Source organism: Solea senegalensis, linkage group LG3 (genome assembly GCF_019176455.1).
Source record: "Solea senegalensis isolate Sse05_10M linkage group LG3, IFAPA_SoseM_1, whole genome shotgun sequence".
NCBI classification, from domain to species: domain Eukaryota; kingdom Metazoa; phylum Chordata; class Actinopteri; order Pleuronectiformes; family Soleidae; genus Solea; species Solea senegalensis.
The window spans coordinates 22,530,809-22,551,839 of NC_058023.1; the positions used below are offsets into that span (position 1 = coordinate 22,530,809).

At 39.8% G+C, this 21,031-nt stretch overlaps 1 protein-coding gene across 5 annotated transcripts in view; it reads left to right on the forward strand.

The window, feature by feature from the left end:
* LOC122766362 (synapsin-3-like) overlaps window positions 1-21,031 on the forward strand; it is a 117,176-nt gene that overhangs the window by 7,097 nt on the left and 89,048 nt on the right. For 3 of the 5 annotated variants that reach the window (XM_044021138.1, XM_044021136.1, XM_044021140.1), the window contains exon 2: window positions 10,075-10,616. In XM_044021138.1, coding sequence (XP_043877073.1) covers window positions 10,135-10,616 — 482 coding nt within the window. In that variant the 5' untranslated portion in view covers window positions 10,075-10,134. Of the gene's footprint in view, window positions 1-3,709; window positions 3,753-7,898; window positions 7,954-10,074; window positions 10,617-21,031 lie in introns of those variants that run through there. The other 2 variants (XM_044021139.1, XM_044021137.1) reach the window with 2 other exon arrangements.

Here is a 21,031-nt window from a genome sequence, read left to right on the forward strand (position 1 = left end):
ATTTAAAAAAAGAAAATGATTGCATTTAAACATAAAATTACCATGTGTCACCTCAGACTGAAGAAAACATCCAAACAGCATGTTTATTCAAAGAATAAATTTTCCTTTGCAGGCCACAAACTCTGTTTATGTTTTGTGGGGCTGCAACCATCATAATTGATTAATCCGTCCATTATTTTCACTATTTAATGGAGTACTTGATTGGTCCGAGAAAATGTTGAAAAATGATGATCAGTGTCATTTTCAAACCAAAAATATTCAGTTTCAAAGATTTTTGTTCCATGGAGCAAAGAAAAAACAGATAATATTCACATTTAAGAAGCTGAAAAATATCAAGACAAGACCCTCTTATGCTGCTTTTCCATCATGTTTTGGTACAGTACTGTACAGCTTGACTGGGTCAGGCTTGCGTTTGACTGTAAACAGTACTTTTACTTGGTAGGCACGATGTGGGCCGTGCCCGATGGCCGCCTAGTGTGACATCGTACTGACGTCAAGCTTCGTATGAAAATAGTCTACTAGCATTTGCCTTGACTTCCATGGGATATTTACACTGATTGCAAGAAAGGGACATTCTGTTGAGCTGTTGAACATCAGCTGACTGTTGTGGGTGGAGCTAGACCATACCATTTCACTTTGGTACCCCAAGGGAAGGGTGCCAAAGAATGGAACGGTTGGGGCTGGTTACTTTGGTACTCTTCCTTATGGAAACACAAACAAATATGTACCTTACTGTACCAAACTGAACCATCCACTCATGGCTTTAGTGAAACGTAGAAAAAAATAGGTTGACTTTAAGTTATGTTTTTTAATTGCTTTGTTGAATATGTGGTGTTTTCATTTAAGAAATAGATGTAGTGAAAATTGATGAATGTTAGACCTAGTGTTTCTGTTTAGAACTGGGTTTTGCTATTGTAATCCTGGGTTTTTATGGGATTACCTATTTCTGTTAAGAGAGTTGTAGGTGCAAGAAAAACACACCGGGAGAGAGAATCTTCTTTTTTTGCTCTGAAAAGGCACTTTTTATTCTACGTCTTGTACAGCAGGATCTCACCTTATCACATTTTCATAGTCTATCTCAATCACTGCACTGCAAAACAAGGTGCACTACATAATAAAGTTCCCAATCCATCCAAACAGAACAAAATAACCAGATTAAAGTATACCACAAATGAAACCATGTCCATGTTCTGAATCAGCCAGCAAAAACAAATCTCATCTTGCACTATTTGCACCAGCACATTGTACGCATCACGCAGGCTGTTCAATCCTGTGTGTCATCATTTTCCTCCTCAACAACTCAAACCACAATGGTTGGATGTGTATAGTTATCAGTGGTTACAGTTGAACAAGAATTTAGAAAGAAAAACTGATTGTTGTGAATGTTAAATCTGAAATGTTAGTGATAACTCATGAGGTGTGTGTGTGTGTGTGTGTGTGTGTGTGTGTGTGTGTGTGTGTGTGTGTGTGTGTGTCTTCCTTCATAGGGCTAGTAGTGGCTTCCTCCTGCATATAATCATATTTTTTTTGTCATTTGCAATAACCAGCGCGCTCCAGCTTACTCTAACTTTGTGGGGTATTTATCACACTCGGGACACGTGTTGGGTTTCGGGTTTGGTGAATATTCTTTCGGGTTTGGTCCCATTCGGACAAAAAATATACGGCTCGAGTGGCACAGTGGAGATGCTAAAAATATAGATAGCTGAAAGCGAAGAGGGAGTTAATTACATGCTTGTGTGCATAATTTTCTCTTGGATGAGGAATTAAGCATAACAGGGAGTTGTCACCTTGTCGTCCCCTCTTGTCATGTGATAATTCTCCTTTGCTTCTCTTAAGCAGACACACTTTCACTTTCGGTGTCTGACACGCCAAAGTCAACCAAATAGCTTCAGTGATTATAAAAATAAAAGTTGATGGGACAGTGTGTGTGCATGATGACAGTTTATCAGTGTGCGAGTGCTCCGTCTTATTCCCGTATTTTCGGCAAATCTGGCAACAGTGGCTTAGGGTTGTCATAATTGTCATTAACTGACTACATACTGTTTGGTTAATCTTCAAGTCTGTAAACGAAGTGTTACGCTGACTTTATAAGTTTTCCTGTGCTGAAATCAACAGCCTTAGTCTAATAGCATATTCATTAGCTGTAGATATCACTGCAGAGGAAGAAAAGAATTAGATTAGCAGAAGTTCATTTTATGGCATAAACAAACTCAGTGAATCTGTTCAGCAGGTTGGCAGGAAAAAAATTCTACCTGTCTCAACCCACCCCTGCGCTGCTGCTGTATACTCACAGAAACGTTCCGCACCCTCAGTCGGGTCTGATAGTGTTGCTTGACAAAGCCCACTCTCCGATTTAGGATGTAACAGTAATATTGTCACATTGTTTCTGTTCATGAAGACCAAAAGGGGGCAGAATAATAACGTTGAAAACAAAATCACCAAATGTCACACACTGCAGCTTTAAAATTAAACAAGATGTGGTTTATCTGAATTGATCTCAAATCAAACAAATTCTACAAGTGATTTGTGTTTTTTAAGTAACTGCCCGTATCTTAACCAGTGTGACCTGCATATTCTTTGTCTCACACTTGGAGATTATTTGCGATGCCAACACTTTATGGTCATGGCATAGTGAACTCCCAGTAGCATTAGGAAGATAGAATAGCGCTAAACATGCTGTGATGATGAGTCATAACATGACGTCATCGTGTACTGTGTTATGTTGCTTTGTTACTGCATCACAGGTAGGACCCAATTGCAACATGACTGACAGAGGCTAATATTTCCCACCCTGCTGCCACACACAGGCCAAAAACAGACAGAAATTGTCCCTCCTTTCTTTGAGAGTCATTCAGTATAGTATGTGGAAAAACAGCAAGTTTCTAATCACAGTAGCTCTTCCACACCTCAACTTTTAAAGATCTAGAAGAGCAGCTTGTGATGTCCTTATGTCTTTTTTGTTGTTGTTTTTTTTAAGGGAGTAAAAAAGTGACATTAAATTAGGTTTCTGACATAGGACATAATTTTTGTCAGAGGGAAATTCTCCACTGCAAGAATACAAACAAAAACTCTAGAGCATGACGGTGAGTAAAAATATTAATGCAGGCATCATATAACCCTGCGGGGTATATACTGTGCTTCAAGATACATTCAGGAAACCTCTTAAATTTGATAAATTCTTTAAACACATGCAGTCCACTAACTACCTTGTGGTAATACATGCACCACCACTTAGGTAGTCATTGGAAATATGGAAATATGTTTTATTAATGCAGTCTATTGTTAAAACATTCTTTCAGTTTTGTTTGTTTTTTTAATTTATGATAATAGTAATTCAATAACACAGGCTTTTGTGTTTCAAAGTGTTAAAATCCCCAAATTGAAGCTGGAAATCAACAAAATAAACCACAGTCTACTTATTATATTTAACAGTTAAATGATGCTGTATTTACTGAGACAGCATGATAGTGTTGATAAATATAAATGAAAATAGTATCGAGGATTTTCCTGAGTATCCTGAAAACTCTATTTTGAAGTAAACCAAATAATCTAATTTCATCATATGGGTGACACCTTATTATTTAATATTAAAAGGATTTTGTATCTCTGTTTATTTGGATCCCAATACGTTTTTATACCAAGTACCACTTTCTCAATAAGATAATTCTCTCTCATCCTCCTCTTCCTCACTTCAGACACTGGTATAACCAAGATTAAGATGGAGCGAGGGATAAGATGGAGCGAGGGATAAGGTAACTGCAATTGTTAATTTAGTAGAACAGTTCCTCCTGATCTTTTCCTGATTTAGCTTGTGTAGCACTAGTGGTACACATACCACCGTTTGAGAATTATGGCTATAAGCTATTACCATGGTAGCAGCTACTCTTCCTATAATGGTCAGAGTGACACTGCTAATCTCCACCACACTCCCCTGGGTACAGTAGCATTCATGCACAGCCCATGATAACAAACACGGCAGGTTTAACATCATGGATTTTTACACTGATGTCCAAAATAGAAAGTGTCACAATCATTTATCTGGCAGAGAGCTCCACACCTTCATTTGTAATCCCCCAGAATGCCTTAGTGCAGGTTAAATGCCACCTCTAATCCTATCACTCCAATGTTACAATGACGCTCTCCCATGTTTATTTCATTTTCTTTTATTTCACTTCGAATAGAGTCCACTGACCCTCTGCTCTAACTAATTACCCCCCCAGAACCTCAGCTCACACTATCACGAGTCATGAAAGCCTAGTTTGGCGGCCCTTACCCCAAGGTGACACACTGCACACTGGGGAGAAGGGAGACACACAGTGACCCTGATAATCCTGTTAGTGTTACTGTTGGCCAAAGAATGTGTGTGTGTGTGTGTGTCATTGACTTGGTGTGAGCTGTGAGGAGGAGGCATTTTCCTATATTGTTCAAGATCAAGATTTCCATCTATTACCAGTATCTTTATAGAAGCCTGAAAAAAACATAGGTTAAATCATTTAATTTATAATATCTTTAGCATGGATAAATTGATATGATACCCGGCTTGTTTTGTTATATATATATATACCATTACTTGGCAAAATCCTTGGAACAGAACAAATGTCGTGTAAAACAGCCAAGTTGTTTAAAGTAGGTATAAGACTATATCGGTATTGGCAGGAATTCAAGGAGTATCAATATAGGACACAATAATGTGTCAAGTCATAATTTGTAGCAACAGAGACTATAAAGTTGTACACTCAAGTCAGGTATTTTCAGGTGCGCCAGTTAAATCATATTTCTGTGTCGTGACATAATCAACCTTTCAGTGTAGGTTACGTAACAGGTAACAACATGGGTGTAACTCCATGTTTGACGTAGATTTCAAAGACAGATGTGGAGAAAATGGAGGTGTATCGTCTCGTTCTGTAGACGCACTGTCAAACCGTGGTGCTGAACTCCTCTGTGGCATAAGAGTATTTGGGTCTTGTTTAGACTACAGTCCAAATAAGATTTGTAAGCATATGCATTCAGAATCTGATCTTCCTGACCAACTGTTCAGATTATATATTGCAAGTAATCAGATCCGACCTGAAAGACCAGGGGGAAGAGACTTTGAAATCCTATCTGAGCAACCAAATGTTTGGATTTGAATGGATCCATAAAAATCTGATCACATCTAATCTCATGTGTTTATTAGCTGTCCACACTGCCAAAACATCAAGCTAGATACAATCTGGATATGCTTAAAAATCCAATTTGAGTTGCAGTCTTAACAAGGCCTCAGTGACGAGAGAAAGTGGCTGACTGAGAAGCATCTGTAGAAATCTCAACTGAATCGCATTTCAAACCACCTCTATATGTGGTTTGTCCTGCTGACTTGAGTAAATATTTTTTCTGGCTGTCTGAACAAGGCCCTGCAGTGCCAGGACAAATACAGAACCTTTTTATTTAATTCTTCATTCAATAACAGCCACATCTGAACTGCCCAGTAGGGATTTTATTGGTACGCTTACTCTATAGGCATGGATATTTGCTTTAAATTGTTTTAGCAGTCAATGTCAAACATGTAAAGGTCCCCTGATATGACTAATGACTAAAACGGCATTGGTTGAATGTGCTGCTACCTCCTTGACTTCAATGCTTGTGTGCTCTCCAACTATAATTGTTTTATGTTTATTTAGTTTGCACTATGAGGAAAATATTTTAAACATTTTTTTTAATTGCATTAGTACCAACTTGATTAAGCTACAGCTCTGACGTGAGCCTCACATCACTTAAAGAAATCACCATTTTGTATTTTCACTGAACATTTGAAAAAAAACAAAGACATGAAGATATTATATAATTTGCATAGTTGTACATGGGGAAAGTTACATTGTCATTTCTCTCACTAATTAGTCAGAGTCTGGTGTGTTACTTCACACAACAGTCTTCCAGAATATGTGATAGATTTAACAGATATGTGGCGAGGATGTGAAAAAAACAACGGCAAGGAGCTGCAATCATGCTCTGTGTTCATCAGAGTGTGCATGTGCGTGTGCGGAAACGGTTCATCAACAGGGGCCTCAGTGTGGTGTGACCGTATCCTGCTCCTTCCCGTTATTATTGCTGCTACAGCTCTCTAATTTTTCCCCTCAAACTGTTGTACAACATATTAACAGGCCACCTTTATTTTAGTTCAGTCTGGAAGTAAATATGATCATAACGTCTCTATTGCATTTCATAGTGAGGCCCTAACTAACTCTGTAAAAAAAAAAGACACCAAATGCAGGGATGTGATGATAAATTATGCAATATGGTGATGAAAAGCATTCACAATAAGTTGATTGTGGTGAATTTTCATTATTTGTATTTGTGAATGGCAGAAATTGTTAATGATTCCGCAATGGTCGCAAGTTCGACTCCACCCCTGGCTGATTGTACTCAGTTCCATTGTAAGTCGCTTTGGATAAAAGCGTCTGCTAAATGACATGTAATGTTTGGAGTGCCACAAGGGGGGAGCCTGCATCTTTCCAGTCATTCAAAAAAAACAATGTATCCTATCACATTTATGTTGATATTACTGTTTTTCTTTTTAATGTTAATGTCATTAATTAATCTGATGTAGTCCAAATTAAGGTAGATTACGGACTGAGAGCCCTGCCTATTCATTAAATAAATAAACCAACCATGTATGCATATTTTTAGTTAACAATATTGTGAGTCATGTTTTTGGTCATGATTATCATGACAAGAGATGTTTATGCCTATTTTCTACATACAGTATCACTGTATCAGTAATGTTTGCGCCCAGGTCAGCAGTGAAAAAGCACACAGTTTCCCCCTAGCACTGGATGCACTGCACGTGCTTCCCACACGTTGCGATCTAATGCAGTGAGAGCCGAGAAGCGAAACCTTAAAGGATTTAATGGCGTCAGATGTGCTCGGTAGGCACAGAAAGAAAGCGGCTCATGTTGCTGAGAAAGTGGGAAATGTGCCAGTGAGTGTGAAGATAGTGATTTTCAAGCAGATGGCTGCTTATCTGTCCAACGAGATCACGTCGTCGTTACGGAGAGGGCTGAGCCTAGCAATCAGTGTCTCTGTCACTGTAATTGCCATTGTTTGTTGTTCAACTCTGTTCTGTCAGTTATTATATAGCAATTATTTGACTCATGTGTTGCGAGTTTGTTGTTTAAAAGCCCTGTTGTAGTTGAGACTTGAGCAGAATTCCCAGGGGAAGCCACCCCCCCACTCAGTAGGTAGGTTGCTCATGTTGGCTTCTCCTGTTTTAGTGTTATTCTATTTGACAACAAGCATCTGTCCTGCTGAAATGCTCTCAGGCAAAACTCTTGGTCTTTTTGATGTTAGTGTGTATGAGGTTTAGTGTGGTTCACATGTGAAATTACACTTGTTTTTTTATTTTTGTATAATCACAGATAAAATATTGTTCTCTTTTTTTATTGCCAATTATCTTATCTGGAAGGGGGGTATCTATTGAATCAGATTTTGTTGCTTTAAGAAGCAAACAACACTGTGAATTCCACAAAATCAAAATGGACAAATTGCAAACAAAATATCGATTTAATCATTGTATTAAAGTAAAAATGTCACTAAAGAGTACAGTTTAAAAGCAGTAGATAAAGTGTAAGTAAACGATCAGGAGTCAACAAACAGGTGTTCAGTCATTATTAGTTTGTGTGACTAGCACTAATAGTAATCCTAATGAGGTACAGAACCTGTGGAGCTCGGCTGTCAGATCTGTCATACATAACTCTTCAGGCAGAAGCTACAATTTCCCGTAATGACTTCCTGATTGTTATCGCCCGACTACGTTGTCCTTCCGAGATGAAACATTTGACCCGCATGCATTTCCTGCTGTTGTTAGACCCCCCTCCTCTCTCTCTCGCTCTCTCTTCTTTTTTATTTCAAAATAATTAAATAAATAAACCAACTGCTGCTCCGAACACCAGGCACGTTTCCCGGAGACGTACCTCGGTAAGAAATACACTTTCATCTCATCCAAGCTCCATTTACTTTGAGAGAGGCCTAATTTTAATCAGGTTGAAGGCTGCATTTTGCCTCAGTGCAGTTTGATAGTCTAGATAATCTGTTTGATTGTCTCTTCTATGCCACGTGTTATGTAACCATTTTCTGTCTCCCTGCAGGGTTTTTGTCTGTCTGTTTCCCCCAAAACATACGCTGTGAATAACTGCTGGAGCTTTGCTCCACCGCTGCTGTGTCACTGAAATATGTGCCAGCAGGTTTCTGTCTCCCTCTGCCCGGGTAACTTAATGTTATGCAAATCAGGTTGAGCAGATTCTTGGCTGTTTAAAAATAAAAACGTCAGTAAAAAGCGTTCAGTATAACAGCATATCAGCTTTTGTTTCACGTTTGCATGTGAATGCTGTGCGGGTCTCACTCTCACCTCAGAGCTGGTGTTTGTCAGAGGAACTGTGAAATCACATTTATTTCCATCAAGGCCACATAAATTCAATCATATTAGCCACAGGTTCAAAATACACTTGTCCATGAAAATGTGGATAATTTTGTGGTGAACTTTTCACTATTTACATTCATTGTGACATGATTAAGGTAATAAATAACCTGTAAATAATAAAATGACCTGTAATGAATTTGCATTGTGGGAGGAATGTGATGAGCTGGTCCTCAATCATTTTACTTAATAAAAGGAAGAGAAATACCTACATACAGCCAACACTGAAGAAGAGAGGAAAGTATTTATAGGGGTGTCACGATTCTCCAAATCCTCTCTTTTAGCGCAGGTGGGTCTGTCGTTTTTAGACTTGTCTAGTTTCATCGAGGATCATTGGTTTTATGTCAATCATTTTCTTTTTTTTTTTAATTCCTGTTTTGTTTGTCTACATGGTGTCATGAGTGATTCAGTGTCCATCATATGTTTGCCATGTACTGTAATAAGGCCTTATTGTCAGATTTAAATAATTTATTAGCAATATGAATGTAACAATAACCAGTCGATTGGAAACTAACTGTAAAAATTCGCCTTTGCTTTGAAGGTCAAGATAGCGACACCGCTCTGCTTAATATTCAATTTACAATTGAGAACACACCTTAAATATTTATGCACAATATTGGATTTTTTTGCTAATTTCCCATATGTCAATATATCGGCAGTGCAATATTTTTCCATGCATCCAACTGCAGAGGTAATTTCTGCAGTGAAATTAACATAAGCCTCTGCATACTCATGATGCAGCACATGTAGATATACATTTTCTTCATCGTTCCCAATAAATAAATGTAAATAAGTAATGGTTGGAGAGGGCCCAAGCGAAGGTGGTAGCAGCCTATTCAGCCTACTGTTTCAGTCATGAGTCATTGGGAGATCTTGGCGTGTTTGTCTGCTCACTCCTCCATCATCTAAAAGAAAACCTGTTGCTGCTCTTAGTTGTAAGGTTCTGCTTTAGAGCATAATACGCAGACTCTAGCTGGTTTGTCTGCTGTAGAAACATGGCAGTGCAAGACAGCAGCAAGCTCCTTGCCTAAAGTACATATAAAAAGCTTATTCTAAGGCTATGAAACCATACATTTTTTTTATTTTAAAGCAGAAATTTACAAGTCTGGTTGTTGTTTTTTTTTCCTGCCTTTTTCTACACAGAGCTCCCCCCTGTGTCTACCACTTTATCCTCACTCACCACTGACTCTCCCCCCTCCTTTCCCCTCTCTCTGGCCATGTGCATTTGTTTTCAACAGAGCTGGTTAATACAAGACATGGAGCCATGTCCATGCCGATGGAAGAACAGCCACCCACCTAAAACATTGTTCATAAAAATGGTTGAGCAAATGCTTTTACAACAATAGCAAACATTGAGAAGGTTTCAAAAAACAGCTCTCGCTGTTACCTGATGTGTGTAGTGCCGTAAAGCAATTTGTGTTTCCCGTGAGGCCCCAAGACTTCACAAGACCTCTCCTAGTCGACAGCCCTGATCTTGCAGGCAGGTTTTCTGCTAACAGGCAGCAGGGAGAGTGGAGACAGAACCCAATCTCACCAGAAAAAGCCACTTGATCATCACAATGACTCCCCAGCTGTTAAATGACTGATGGTAAACACATGCGTTTTCTCTTTCTCTGTCACAGGATTTTAGGCATTCTTCCCCCTCATCCTCTCTGGCCTGACAGACCCACCAGCCCATCACCATGAACTACCTTCGCCGGCGCCTCTCAGACAGCAGCTTTGTGGCCAACCTTCCCAATGGCTACATGATGGATCTGCAGAGGCCGACCCCTCCAGGTTCATCCACCTCCTCTCCTGCTTCCCCGGCCACAGAGAGGCGGCAGCCACCAAGCATCCCGAGCCAGACCCAGGTCTCAGGTTCAAGCTCTGGCTCTGGCTCTGGCTCAGCTGCAGGTTCAGGCCCAGCTGCAGGTTCAGGCTCAGGTTCAGGCTCAGGAGTGGGTTTGGGCTCGGGCTCAGCTTCAGGAACCGGGAGCTTCCTCAGTTCCTTCTCCAGTGTAGTGAAGAGTGCTCAGATGGCCCAGAATGTCGCCGCTGCTGCACATGCCAAATCAGCTGCAGCGGCATCAGCTGAGGGCGTCTCAGCAGGAAACTGTCAGCCCGCCAAGCCTGCCGTACGCAAGCCCAAGATCCTGCTGGTGATTGATGATCAACACACAGACTGGTGAGTGGAAGGTTCATGGTGTTAGCATGTGTGTAGGTGGGTAGTAGAGCAGAAAATAGTACTGAACTCCCATGCTCAAAAGCAACATTTGAGAAGACTTCTGTGAGTTGAATGATTTATCAGCTCCTTGCTGAACAAAATGAGAAGTAAAATGTAAGGTTATTTGCTTTTGAGTGTCCTGGCAACAAAATCATTATAGTCTGGTGTAGGGATGGGCATGAGTACTCGATTATTTGCTTGATTGAACTGAAGTCAGTTACTGAACCTAATCCTTATATGTTAAAAAAGCTACAAAATAAATGTTTTATCAGTGATCGTATTTATAAAACCCCCAAATATTTTGATTCCAATGATGGTGCCTCTGTTGTATTAAGCAACGGCAAACATTTAGACAGTGGACTGCGAGTGTTAGTGATGAAATTTTCCATGGTCTTTGAATGCATCTCATAAGCCGCTCCCTGTAGCTCAACACGATGTGAACCCTGCATTACTTTCAGTTGCTCTCATGTGCGTTTAGAAAATTTGAATAATGGATAAATAATGCCATTGAATATTCAAATCGCATTTTTAGTTGAAAAAAATAAAATAATCTACACTCAATGACAATAGTCAAGGAACATCTTACATCATCTCTTTCTATACTATTTATTTATCTTATTTAGAGATGCACTGAAAATTCAGCCACTGAAAAATTTCGTCCGAAAATACCCAAAAAAGGCATTTTCAGTTTTCAGCCGAAAGACTATTATCACTGAAACAACACGCCCGAAACAGGACGACGTGATGACACATGCAAAAACTGCGGCCAGCACGCGCCTGTCTTTCTCTGCTTAGTCTGTCCAAGATCAGTGTGGAACGCCAATAAAACAGGTCCAACAAGATGTGAGTACACGGTGGAACAGCGCCTTAAATGCTGGGAAGTGTATGAACTCCCCGCGACATTCACTTCACACCAGAGAACATTCTCTTTCTTTTCGCCACCTTTGAGCAGTTAACCAAAGACATCAGCTCATCTGATGCATCTGTGGTAGACGTTATTCCGTTAATTGCAGCACTAAAGCATCTTCTACACAAAGGTGGAGACGGACCACGGAGTGAAAACAATGAAAAGTGCGCTCTTAAGAGTCTGTTAACATGTTTCACTAAGATCTCCACGGATCCCCTGCACTTCATTGCAACTGTACATGTACTTGGATGTGGGGATGAAGCAGCGTGTAGAGAAATTATCCAGGCTGCGTTGGATACGGAGAGCCCACTAGGGGAGAATTATTTCCGTGCATCCCTACTCTTATTCTGTTGAGGGGAAGTAAAGTTCCACTACATAAGTGGTTGTCAAACAGAAAGTAGCACCTGAGAAAATATTGAGCTCTTGAAGTAACAACATTATCGCCAAACGTTAAAATAGAGTCGTGTAAATAGGCCGAGCAAAGTCAGCTCTGGACTTTTCACTTTCACAGACGTTTTATTTTCTTCAGTCAGACAGAGGTTGTGATGTATAGCTATATAATTGTCTTGCAATATATTGACTGTCACAGAGTTGCTGTATCGTGGTATCACGTATCGTGTCCCACAGTATTGGCTGACTCAATCTAGAATCACTATTAACTTATCTACGAACAAAGTGTCTGTGAGCTAGTTCAATTGTCGTTATGTGTCAGAGGTTTCATTTTGTGCTCCAAAAGCTTAATGGGTTTGATTTTTGAAAGGAGCGCGACATCCTATTGTTTATATTAGACTTGTATGTCCTTGGCTCATAACATGGTTCTTTGTGCTCGGGTGTAAATTGCCATGGTAACCAGAGGAAGGTAAAATAAATTAGCTTTAATGAGAGGAGATGGCTCCATCTTTTACCTACATGTCAGAGGCTGAGATCAGTTGTCTTTTTCTGCAGTTTAATTGATCTGGAGCCGCAGTCAAAGATATCCAGCAACTAATCAATAAACCCATTATCAAGTTCATGAAGTGCTCTTCTGTTGCCTGACATTTGCTGGTAAATCGACCTCAGCAAAGCAGTTATTAGCTATTTTCCAACCCTTTGAGTTTATCTGCAGAGGATCATTTTGTACCAAAGCATCTGTGTCTGACACTCTGTGGGGGGATTTGCCCACAGAGGTCTAAAAATGATGACTAAATTAAACCACCCCGCTGACAGCCAAGTCAAAAGCACCAAAAATTGCGTTCAATTTTCTGGATAGCCTGATTCTTTTTCCCTTTTTTTATTTTTTAATTAATCCGCCTGGCTGTATGCCCAAAATGGACCTGTTCCTCTTCACATTGCTGGTGTTTCTGACATGAGTCATCAGGGGATCATCCCCCTCTGAGGCGTCTGGGCTCATTGAGACTCTCATCCTCACTCTTGACAGAACAGCAGGGGTTGTTATTCACCAAACCAAATTCAGTTACTTGTAGAGAGCGTTGGAGGCTTTGACATGTGGTGTGGTCTGTAGCTGTTTAAGTGAATTATCCTGAGGGAATTAATTTTTTGTGAGGTTGTGGGGGTTTGTGCAGCAACACTTGTACGATATAATGCAATCTAGTGCAACAGGACATTAGAGTAGATTTGACATCAGAGTTTGCGGTGCCGTTCTACTGAATTTCACGATATTACTTCACTTAGTTGTGTTGATCTACAGTGTCGAAAGTCTCTCTCACATTCACCTGAAGGATGAACTTTCCTGTGTGCTTAAGTGAGTTGTCTAAACTGCAGTGACTGTGTAAATGAATGTCTTATATTATGTCAGGAGGAAGTCTGGAGTATTTAAAGCTTTCTATTTGAAGAAAGATTTCTATCACAAAAATGTGGAAAAAAGGAAGTGAAAAATTGAATGATTTATCATTTGTTGAAGAATAGAAAATGATTGATCATTTGCTCATATTTCCAGTTTAATACTGCTAAGTTTGGGTTTGGTTAAATTAAACTCGGACTGTTCCACTGTTGCCCACCAAGTGGCACTGTAGTTTCATCAAAGCTTTGTCAATTCTTGTCATGTTTTATTTCAGTGTCGGAGTGAATGGATTTGACCAGCAGATGGTGATATATGATCATATGATCATGAGTTTCACATGAAGAAGCACTTGCTGTGTTTTGAGGCTTGCAGATGTTTTGTAAGCAGCAGCAGCATCTCATCTTAGACAAAGCTGGGTGTTTTGTCACTGAGATACTGCACACTATCAATCCACATTTTAAGTAGAATCACATTGTTGGGCCATATTAAGATAAATATTCATTTTGTCCTTTATTCAACCTGGACTACTTGATTTCTATCACGTAACCCTGAAGCTTTTCCTAAAACTCATCTGTCTGTATACAACAACAGACACCTTGAAGGATATAGTTGGCATTGAATATGACACCGCTATGCAAATCAAGGTCTCCCCTCATAACTGGTACTTTAAACTGTAGAGATCATAATCCCACTGAGGCGAATCTCTGACACTGGAGATTCAGTGAGACGCATGGTCTCATTTTCAAGGGAGACCTGGTTAGAGCCACAGGACATTTAATACAAAGGCTGTAACAATCATGAATAGATTTTAAATAGCCGCTAAGTGCAAAGCAATTTCCCACAGTCTCTCTCGATCATATGTAAGTAATTTGAAATCATTCAGGGGAATCAGGCTTGACAGCTTCGGTTCCAGGTTGATGGCAGCAGAGGATGAAAAAGGCCTTTCTTTTGGGGATGGAGAGTGTGATGATGACCTAGGAGCAAAAGTCGTAGCTGCAATGTCCTGGTGACATTTCAATCTAAATATGAGGGCAACAGTTAAAAGATGGATTCAAAGTCCACAGTGCAGATTAGGACGATGAAGATTTGTGAGGGGTTCACAAGCAGTTTTGAGTCTCAATGATCCATGATTAACGGCCTGTAAATGTCCAATAAAAGAAACATGTCAGTTTTCTTAACACTTAGTCAAACTACTAGTTACTTGAGTGACATGTGGTTCATGCATTTAAAGTAGCACTAAAAGTCATTTTTAGTGCTACTAGTGAAAATGTGCTTAGTTTTCGACTATGTAGAGTATAATCCTTTTGGGTTCATATGAAGTCCATTTATTTTTTTCTCTGCCGACGATTTTGAAAGGTTGTATTTACTATACTTATGTCCTTTTTGAATATTGCACCTGGCAAATACAAAATTTCATACAAAAATGAAAATGAACACTAAAACTAATAAAAACTAAAACTAAGCATTTTTCAAAAGATAAAAACTAGCAAATTCACTTTAAAAACTAATTAAAACCAACTGATTTTAAAAACAAAAAGTCAAAATGAAATAAAAACTAATTCCATTATGGATATATTGCCACTTTGCCAAATGTGATTTAATTTATTACGTAATTTAGTCACTTTAATAGATTCTGTATTTTAGACTCTATATTTTACTGCAGGCATAAAAACATTTAAATGAATTGTTTCCAATACGTTCATGTTTTACATTTCATTGTTGTTCATTTACGGTATAAAGCCCAGTTTTAAAAAAAAATGGCAATTAATTGTGACCCGAATCCCAATATCAGTTGTGACATGAGCAAATGTGTGCATAATGGAGCAACTTATTTACAGACATGTCTGTAACACCTGATATTTTGAACAATATGTTGGATGTAAATAATTACAATTTTTATGTTTTCATAGACACATAAATATTCACTAAAAGGTTAGGAAAAATTCAGTAAATATGTTTGGGGACCCCAAAGAAAATCTGCCACGATCCATCTGTGGGTCCCCGACCCAGTCTTTGCAAACCACTGGTATATGTAGTGTATTTGCTAAATTGCAGCCTATTTTGTTTGTGTTGTTTCAGTAGACTATGTACACAGCAAACAGTGATTTTGATTAAAAAAACTATGAATTCTTCAGTCCTACTCTGAAGGTTAAGGTGCGTGGTTCATAAAATGTCACTGAGTCTCAGAGGCCACTTCAAAAGCTGCAGGTAGGTCGTGAAAGCAGCAGCTGAACAGTTAATGTTCACCCCTCTGAGAGAACTACAACTTGTTATAAAGACCAAGTATTTGGCTGCTGCTTTGGCAACGTGTGTGTATCACACTGTTGAGCTTTTCTGTCACAGTGTTTGCTTTAAAAACATTGTGAAGCTTGCTTTCGGGTGACTAAATCCTCTCACTGCTGTTGTTTCAGGAACATTAGGAAATACAGTAAGTGTTTTGTATAATGCTTTTGTGCAGAGTTTCTAAAAAGAAAAAGTTAAGCTCCAAAATCTTTGACCACACTGGCCAAAGTTGTAATTTGTTTTATGGTCCTGTAGTGATTCCAGATGTTTTTTTTTTTGAGTCCACCAGGAGTCACTTTCTAAGCAGATGTGTTGTTTTTCAAGCATTTCAATAAATCAACATTGGTCTTACTCCATCTGCAGTCACTGGTTAAACTTGGGCCACAGCAACCAACAAGATATTTTTTTTTGTTTTGCTGTTTTCATGTGGGCGACAAATTGATGGAAAGGTTCGTCCACACCACGGAAAGGTTCGTCCACACCACGGAAAACAGTCACAATTACTGCCCACCAATGTCTTTTGTAGAGCATTAAATTCTCAAAACTATTTGACCCATCATTTGACTTGAAACATATGAGCATGTATCAGAAGGAGAAGAGGACGTCCGTCCATCCATCGCCTCCTGCCTCAGGGTTGAATCTGCTCCTGGACATTCCAGCAGTGAGACTGAGGTCTCTGAGGGAACGCTGCTCTGTCTTGACAGGCTTGGCCTCCAGCAATGACTGATGCACAATAGCAGTACACAACACTGAGTCAAAGACTCCGAGAGCATCACCAACGATCCCTCCTTTTCGTTTTCTCTCTCTCACTCTCAGGCTGATATGTGAGACATTTAGCCAAAAAACTGTCCCATCTGTTTGCACTGTGTCCTGAAAGATGTGAGCATCTGATTGCTCACTTTAGCCCTACCATGGCAAAGTTTTTACTACTTAATATTGCTCGGCATTTATATGTACATATGAGTTTTAATTTCATGTTTAGTCATTTGCCTCATTCATGCATTCGTGATCACTGTTGTGCACTTTGTGAGCTTTGGCCTCTGCCACAAGAGTAGCGTGAACACTGTATGTCGGGAATGTTTGGGACGGAAGAGAAGCCGGGAAGAGCAGATATTTCTTTTTACCACCGTCATGGCTAATGTCTTTTGTGGAACACACACAGAAATGATATGCTTTTTCCTTCATCCTGCATCGTGAGGCCATCATTCAAAGAATCTCAACACTGATTGGTTTTCACAAAATTTCTCAACTCGAGCGAATGCCGGCAAAACACAGTTGACGCATCTACTCGCATCTGTGCATTGACTTTGTGTGTAAACCTGCTGCATGAAACATTCACCGTGTCCAGTGTGACTGCAGCTAGCACGATATTGGACTTTTTGCTGATATGGGGAGTGCTTGGGCTGATGACCGATACCCATAATGATATATATATATATATATATATATATATATACACACACACACATTTTTCCGGGCGCCCAACTGCAGTGGTAATTTAGTGTGTTCTGTCGTGAAGTTAACATAGTATTTTGCCTACTCCTGTTGATGTAGATATACATTTTCTTCAATGAGCAAAATAAATAAATGTGCCAGCAGTCAAGGAGGTAGCAGCCTATTTAGCCTACTGTTGCAATCATTAGTCATATCGACAGAGCTTGGTGTGTTTGCCGATATCATGTCGATAATATCATGCATCCCTAACCGCAGCTTTGGAGTGCAGTTTCTAAACACCAGCAGTTCTAAAACACACAAAAGTACCAGGATTATTTAATTTGTTTGTAATCGTAATTGAAAGTCCAACTTTGACGTTCCAAGCTCTTATGGAAGTCCTGTAATTGAAAGTCATTATGCACCACTGCAGGAACTTCAACAAACGCTGTGGGGGAAGCTTTAGAGGCCTCGGTTTGCTTGAAATGAAATGGCAGTTAGTCTGATCACTGAGGACACTACAGGAAACCCTTAATGGATGCAGAGCTTAAAGGTTCACTGTGTAGGATTTAGACATTCTATCAAAGGAAATTAATGTAATGTTTTCATAGGTCCAGTTTAAAACTGTGAGACCATTTAATTACACAAGGAGATGACCCTCTTCCGTGGAGTTTGCTATTTTGCCATTTTTGTACAGTAACACAGAGTGGACAAAAAAGATTTAATGTTTTTATGCTTCCTGAATTCCCCTGTAGTGTCTCACATACTGATAATATGAAAGCAGAATTTATCCTGTTAGTTGCCCTGAGATGCCAATAATTCCTACACACTTGTCCTTTTAATATTACAGTTCATGGATGACAAAATCTTTCTACTCCACTATAGGGCTGAAACAATTACTTGAATACTAGTAACTAGTAAAACTATTTTGGAAATAAATGTTTAATCAGTTTGAGTGATTTGTTTTTAAATCATCTATATAGTTAAAGTTCGTAAACGTGAATATTTTCTGGTTTCTTTGCTCCATATAACAAAATAAAACATCTTTAAAACTGAATACATTTTATGGACCAAACAAATATGAATGAATCAATTATGAAAAGAGTCCTTTGTTGTAGCCCTACTCCAATGATGATGTGGCACACAAAAAAATAGCTAATTGTCTTTCTTGGATTAATCACTTGTCAATATTGCCATTAGTCTGATCCTTGTCACTGGATCAGATATCAGAAAAAGAAATAACTTAAATCTAATGTCATCTGTGAAACATAAAAAATCACATGAATGCGTTGCACAGGCTAAGAGAGGTTTGCTCTGCCACTGTCTTTCTGTGCACTTATTTTGAGCTAAAAGAACAGCAGCATTGAGTCTTGTTGTGAGCTATTTTCTTTCTTTCTTTCTTTATGGGAGAAAAATATTGGTTACACAGTTGGAGCATTAGGTTTTGGACATGATTCTTTATAGGTTGGTGGTAAATGCATCACTACAGCTGTTTTATTAATTGCAGAATTGTGAAGAAAAGATGGAAAAAGGCTTATATCAGCATGAGTATAGTGCACAAGTGGTATCAAGCCACCTTCTTTAAATAATGCATTAGGGTTATGGACACATATAAGAGCAAGAGAAGCTGGTTTTGCCTACATGCATGACTTCCTATTTTGCGATACAAAAAAAGAGCTCATTCTCATGGTCAAATAATAAAAAAAAAGGAATTCAGCGATGTTTATACAGTGGGTGTGTGCACGACGGAGAGAAGGAAAGCCCAGACCTTTTTGTGGATCTGACTGTTTATCTTTAAACACATGTTCAAACCGGGGTGGCCTGTAAATTAAATTGATCACACGGAGTGACGACATGTTTTGCAATACACTGAAATGCATACCAGTCATTTTTAGGCACTGAGCCTGTGGGCCCTGGCTCATGCTCTGTGGCGGCGGTAGTAGTGGTGGTGGTCCAGGGTGAGAGGGGGCATGTAGTATGTAGGTCAGTCATGCTGAAGATTCACGGCTTCCACAATTACAGGGAATGAGGCGGCAAGAGACCCAAAACTTAACTCCAACAGCTGGGAGATGTTAAAGTCAAGATCCACCTCAGTGACTGTAATGGATGATAATGAAGGGACATAAAAGGCTGATGTAGGGGGATGAAAAACAAATAGGCAGACATGGGGAAGACAAGAGGCTTTGTTTGGTGAGAGGCTCTGAGAAAAGCAAAATGTGTTATGGTGTGGGTAAGTTGAGAGGCACTCTAAATCCCCCAAACAGCCTGTCCTAGTAAAGCAAAGCCTCGAGCATGTACTCAAGATCTTCAATTAAACATAGTGCCAGCCTCAAGTCCTCAACAGATTGTTAACTGTCCCACGCCTGTGACGGGTGAGAGTTTAGTGGTGAGACCTACAGAGCACTGGGACACAATATGACTGCGAAACACAGAGCAATAAAATGCCTTGTCCTTATGGACTGTGGGATTTCAGCGAACATATAAATCATGCTGTGTCCGTGATATAGATCTTATAAAGTTGACTTGGGCATCAAGTATTTGTCATACAGACTGGGCTACGACAGAAGTCGTCAACAACATCTTAGTAACAGAAGAAGATGATTCGCACACTGTGTAAAATCTGATCTGTAAACCCAAACGAAATGGAGCCGAAAGCCCCAGACGAGAAAGACATGCGCTGCTGCCATCATGTCGCAAGAGCATCACTAGCTATGACGATTCCATTCTTTACATGGACCCAGAATGAAATGATCTGATTGTGACGTGCGTACACATGCATCAAGCGTTGAGTCGGAATGGACTATTTTTCACATGTGCAGTGTTGTCTAATTCTCCAGAAGTAGAAGCAGAAGAAGCTTCTGGAGTAAACAAACGCTTGCACGTGTCGGTTTGTCCCCTCACTGTTAACTATCCGTCTCATTTTCCACACATCACGCTTTAAGGAAACCTGTCACACGTTCACTGGATTTTTAGTAACACACGACATGCAACTGCTCAAAGGGCATGAGGACGACTTAGGTCTGGTTCACACCTGTATCGTGACATGAGCTGTGTCTCGCTTGCGTTCTAGCTCACCTATGTGTGTTCTCACTGGCTGCACATCTGCTGTCTTTCACACACGCTGGGGTCTCACTAATCTCGCCACACCACCAATATAATTATGACCTTTTTTGTTTGCTCAACTACAGTAGTTTTGAAAATATAAAAATACAGATTCAACCTAGACACCAAGTGGCGGGTGTCAGTTTTATGTAGACGTGCGAGTGTAGTGTGAACACTCATTTGTTAACATGAGTGAGTGAGGTGAAAATGCTGCTGCGATGCACAAGTGACGTGTGCACCAGTGTGAACCAGGCCTTAGGCTTTTTTTTGTCACAGTGAGAGAGGTTCTTTTTTGATGAAAAGCAGTTTGTCTGCATCATCAGCTGTGAGTCTGTTTCTTTTTTCATCTATAATGTGTGAAACTGAGCTGAAGAGACGTTCACTGTCCACATTACTTCATGGTGCAGGGACTTTTGAGCCGGTGTGGCAAACCGCACCTTGTTAACGCCCCAGTGCTGCAGTGCAGGGTGTCTGCCAGAGAAGTCTTTCCAAAACAAGATGTCTTTTACCCTACTTTACCCCTGATTCACAGTTGGGCAGAGTCTGCTCCAGTCAGCACTTGTTGGGGACAGTTGGCATGGCAAGTTGGCACAGAAATCTGACAGTCAATGAAAAAGAGGAGGTGGGACACAGGACAGAAGACGGCAGGAAGTAGCAGGAGTATCTAAACAAATATGCCAATGTCGACTCCTCCATGACTTCACCCATACCTGTCCTTTCTTCTTCGAAGTTTGTCGTCCATGTTTACCTTTCGTGCTGTCGCTCTCATAGAGTCTCCGTTGTTGGTTGGTTAATCATGTAGTCTGTGATCCAAACACATTCATTAAATGTGATTGGTATTGGTGCCAATAAGTTTTTATAACCTTGCTGTTG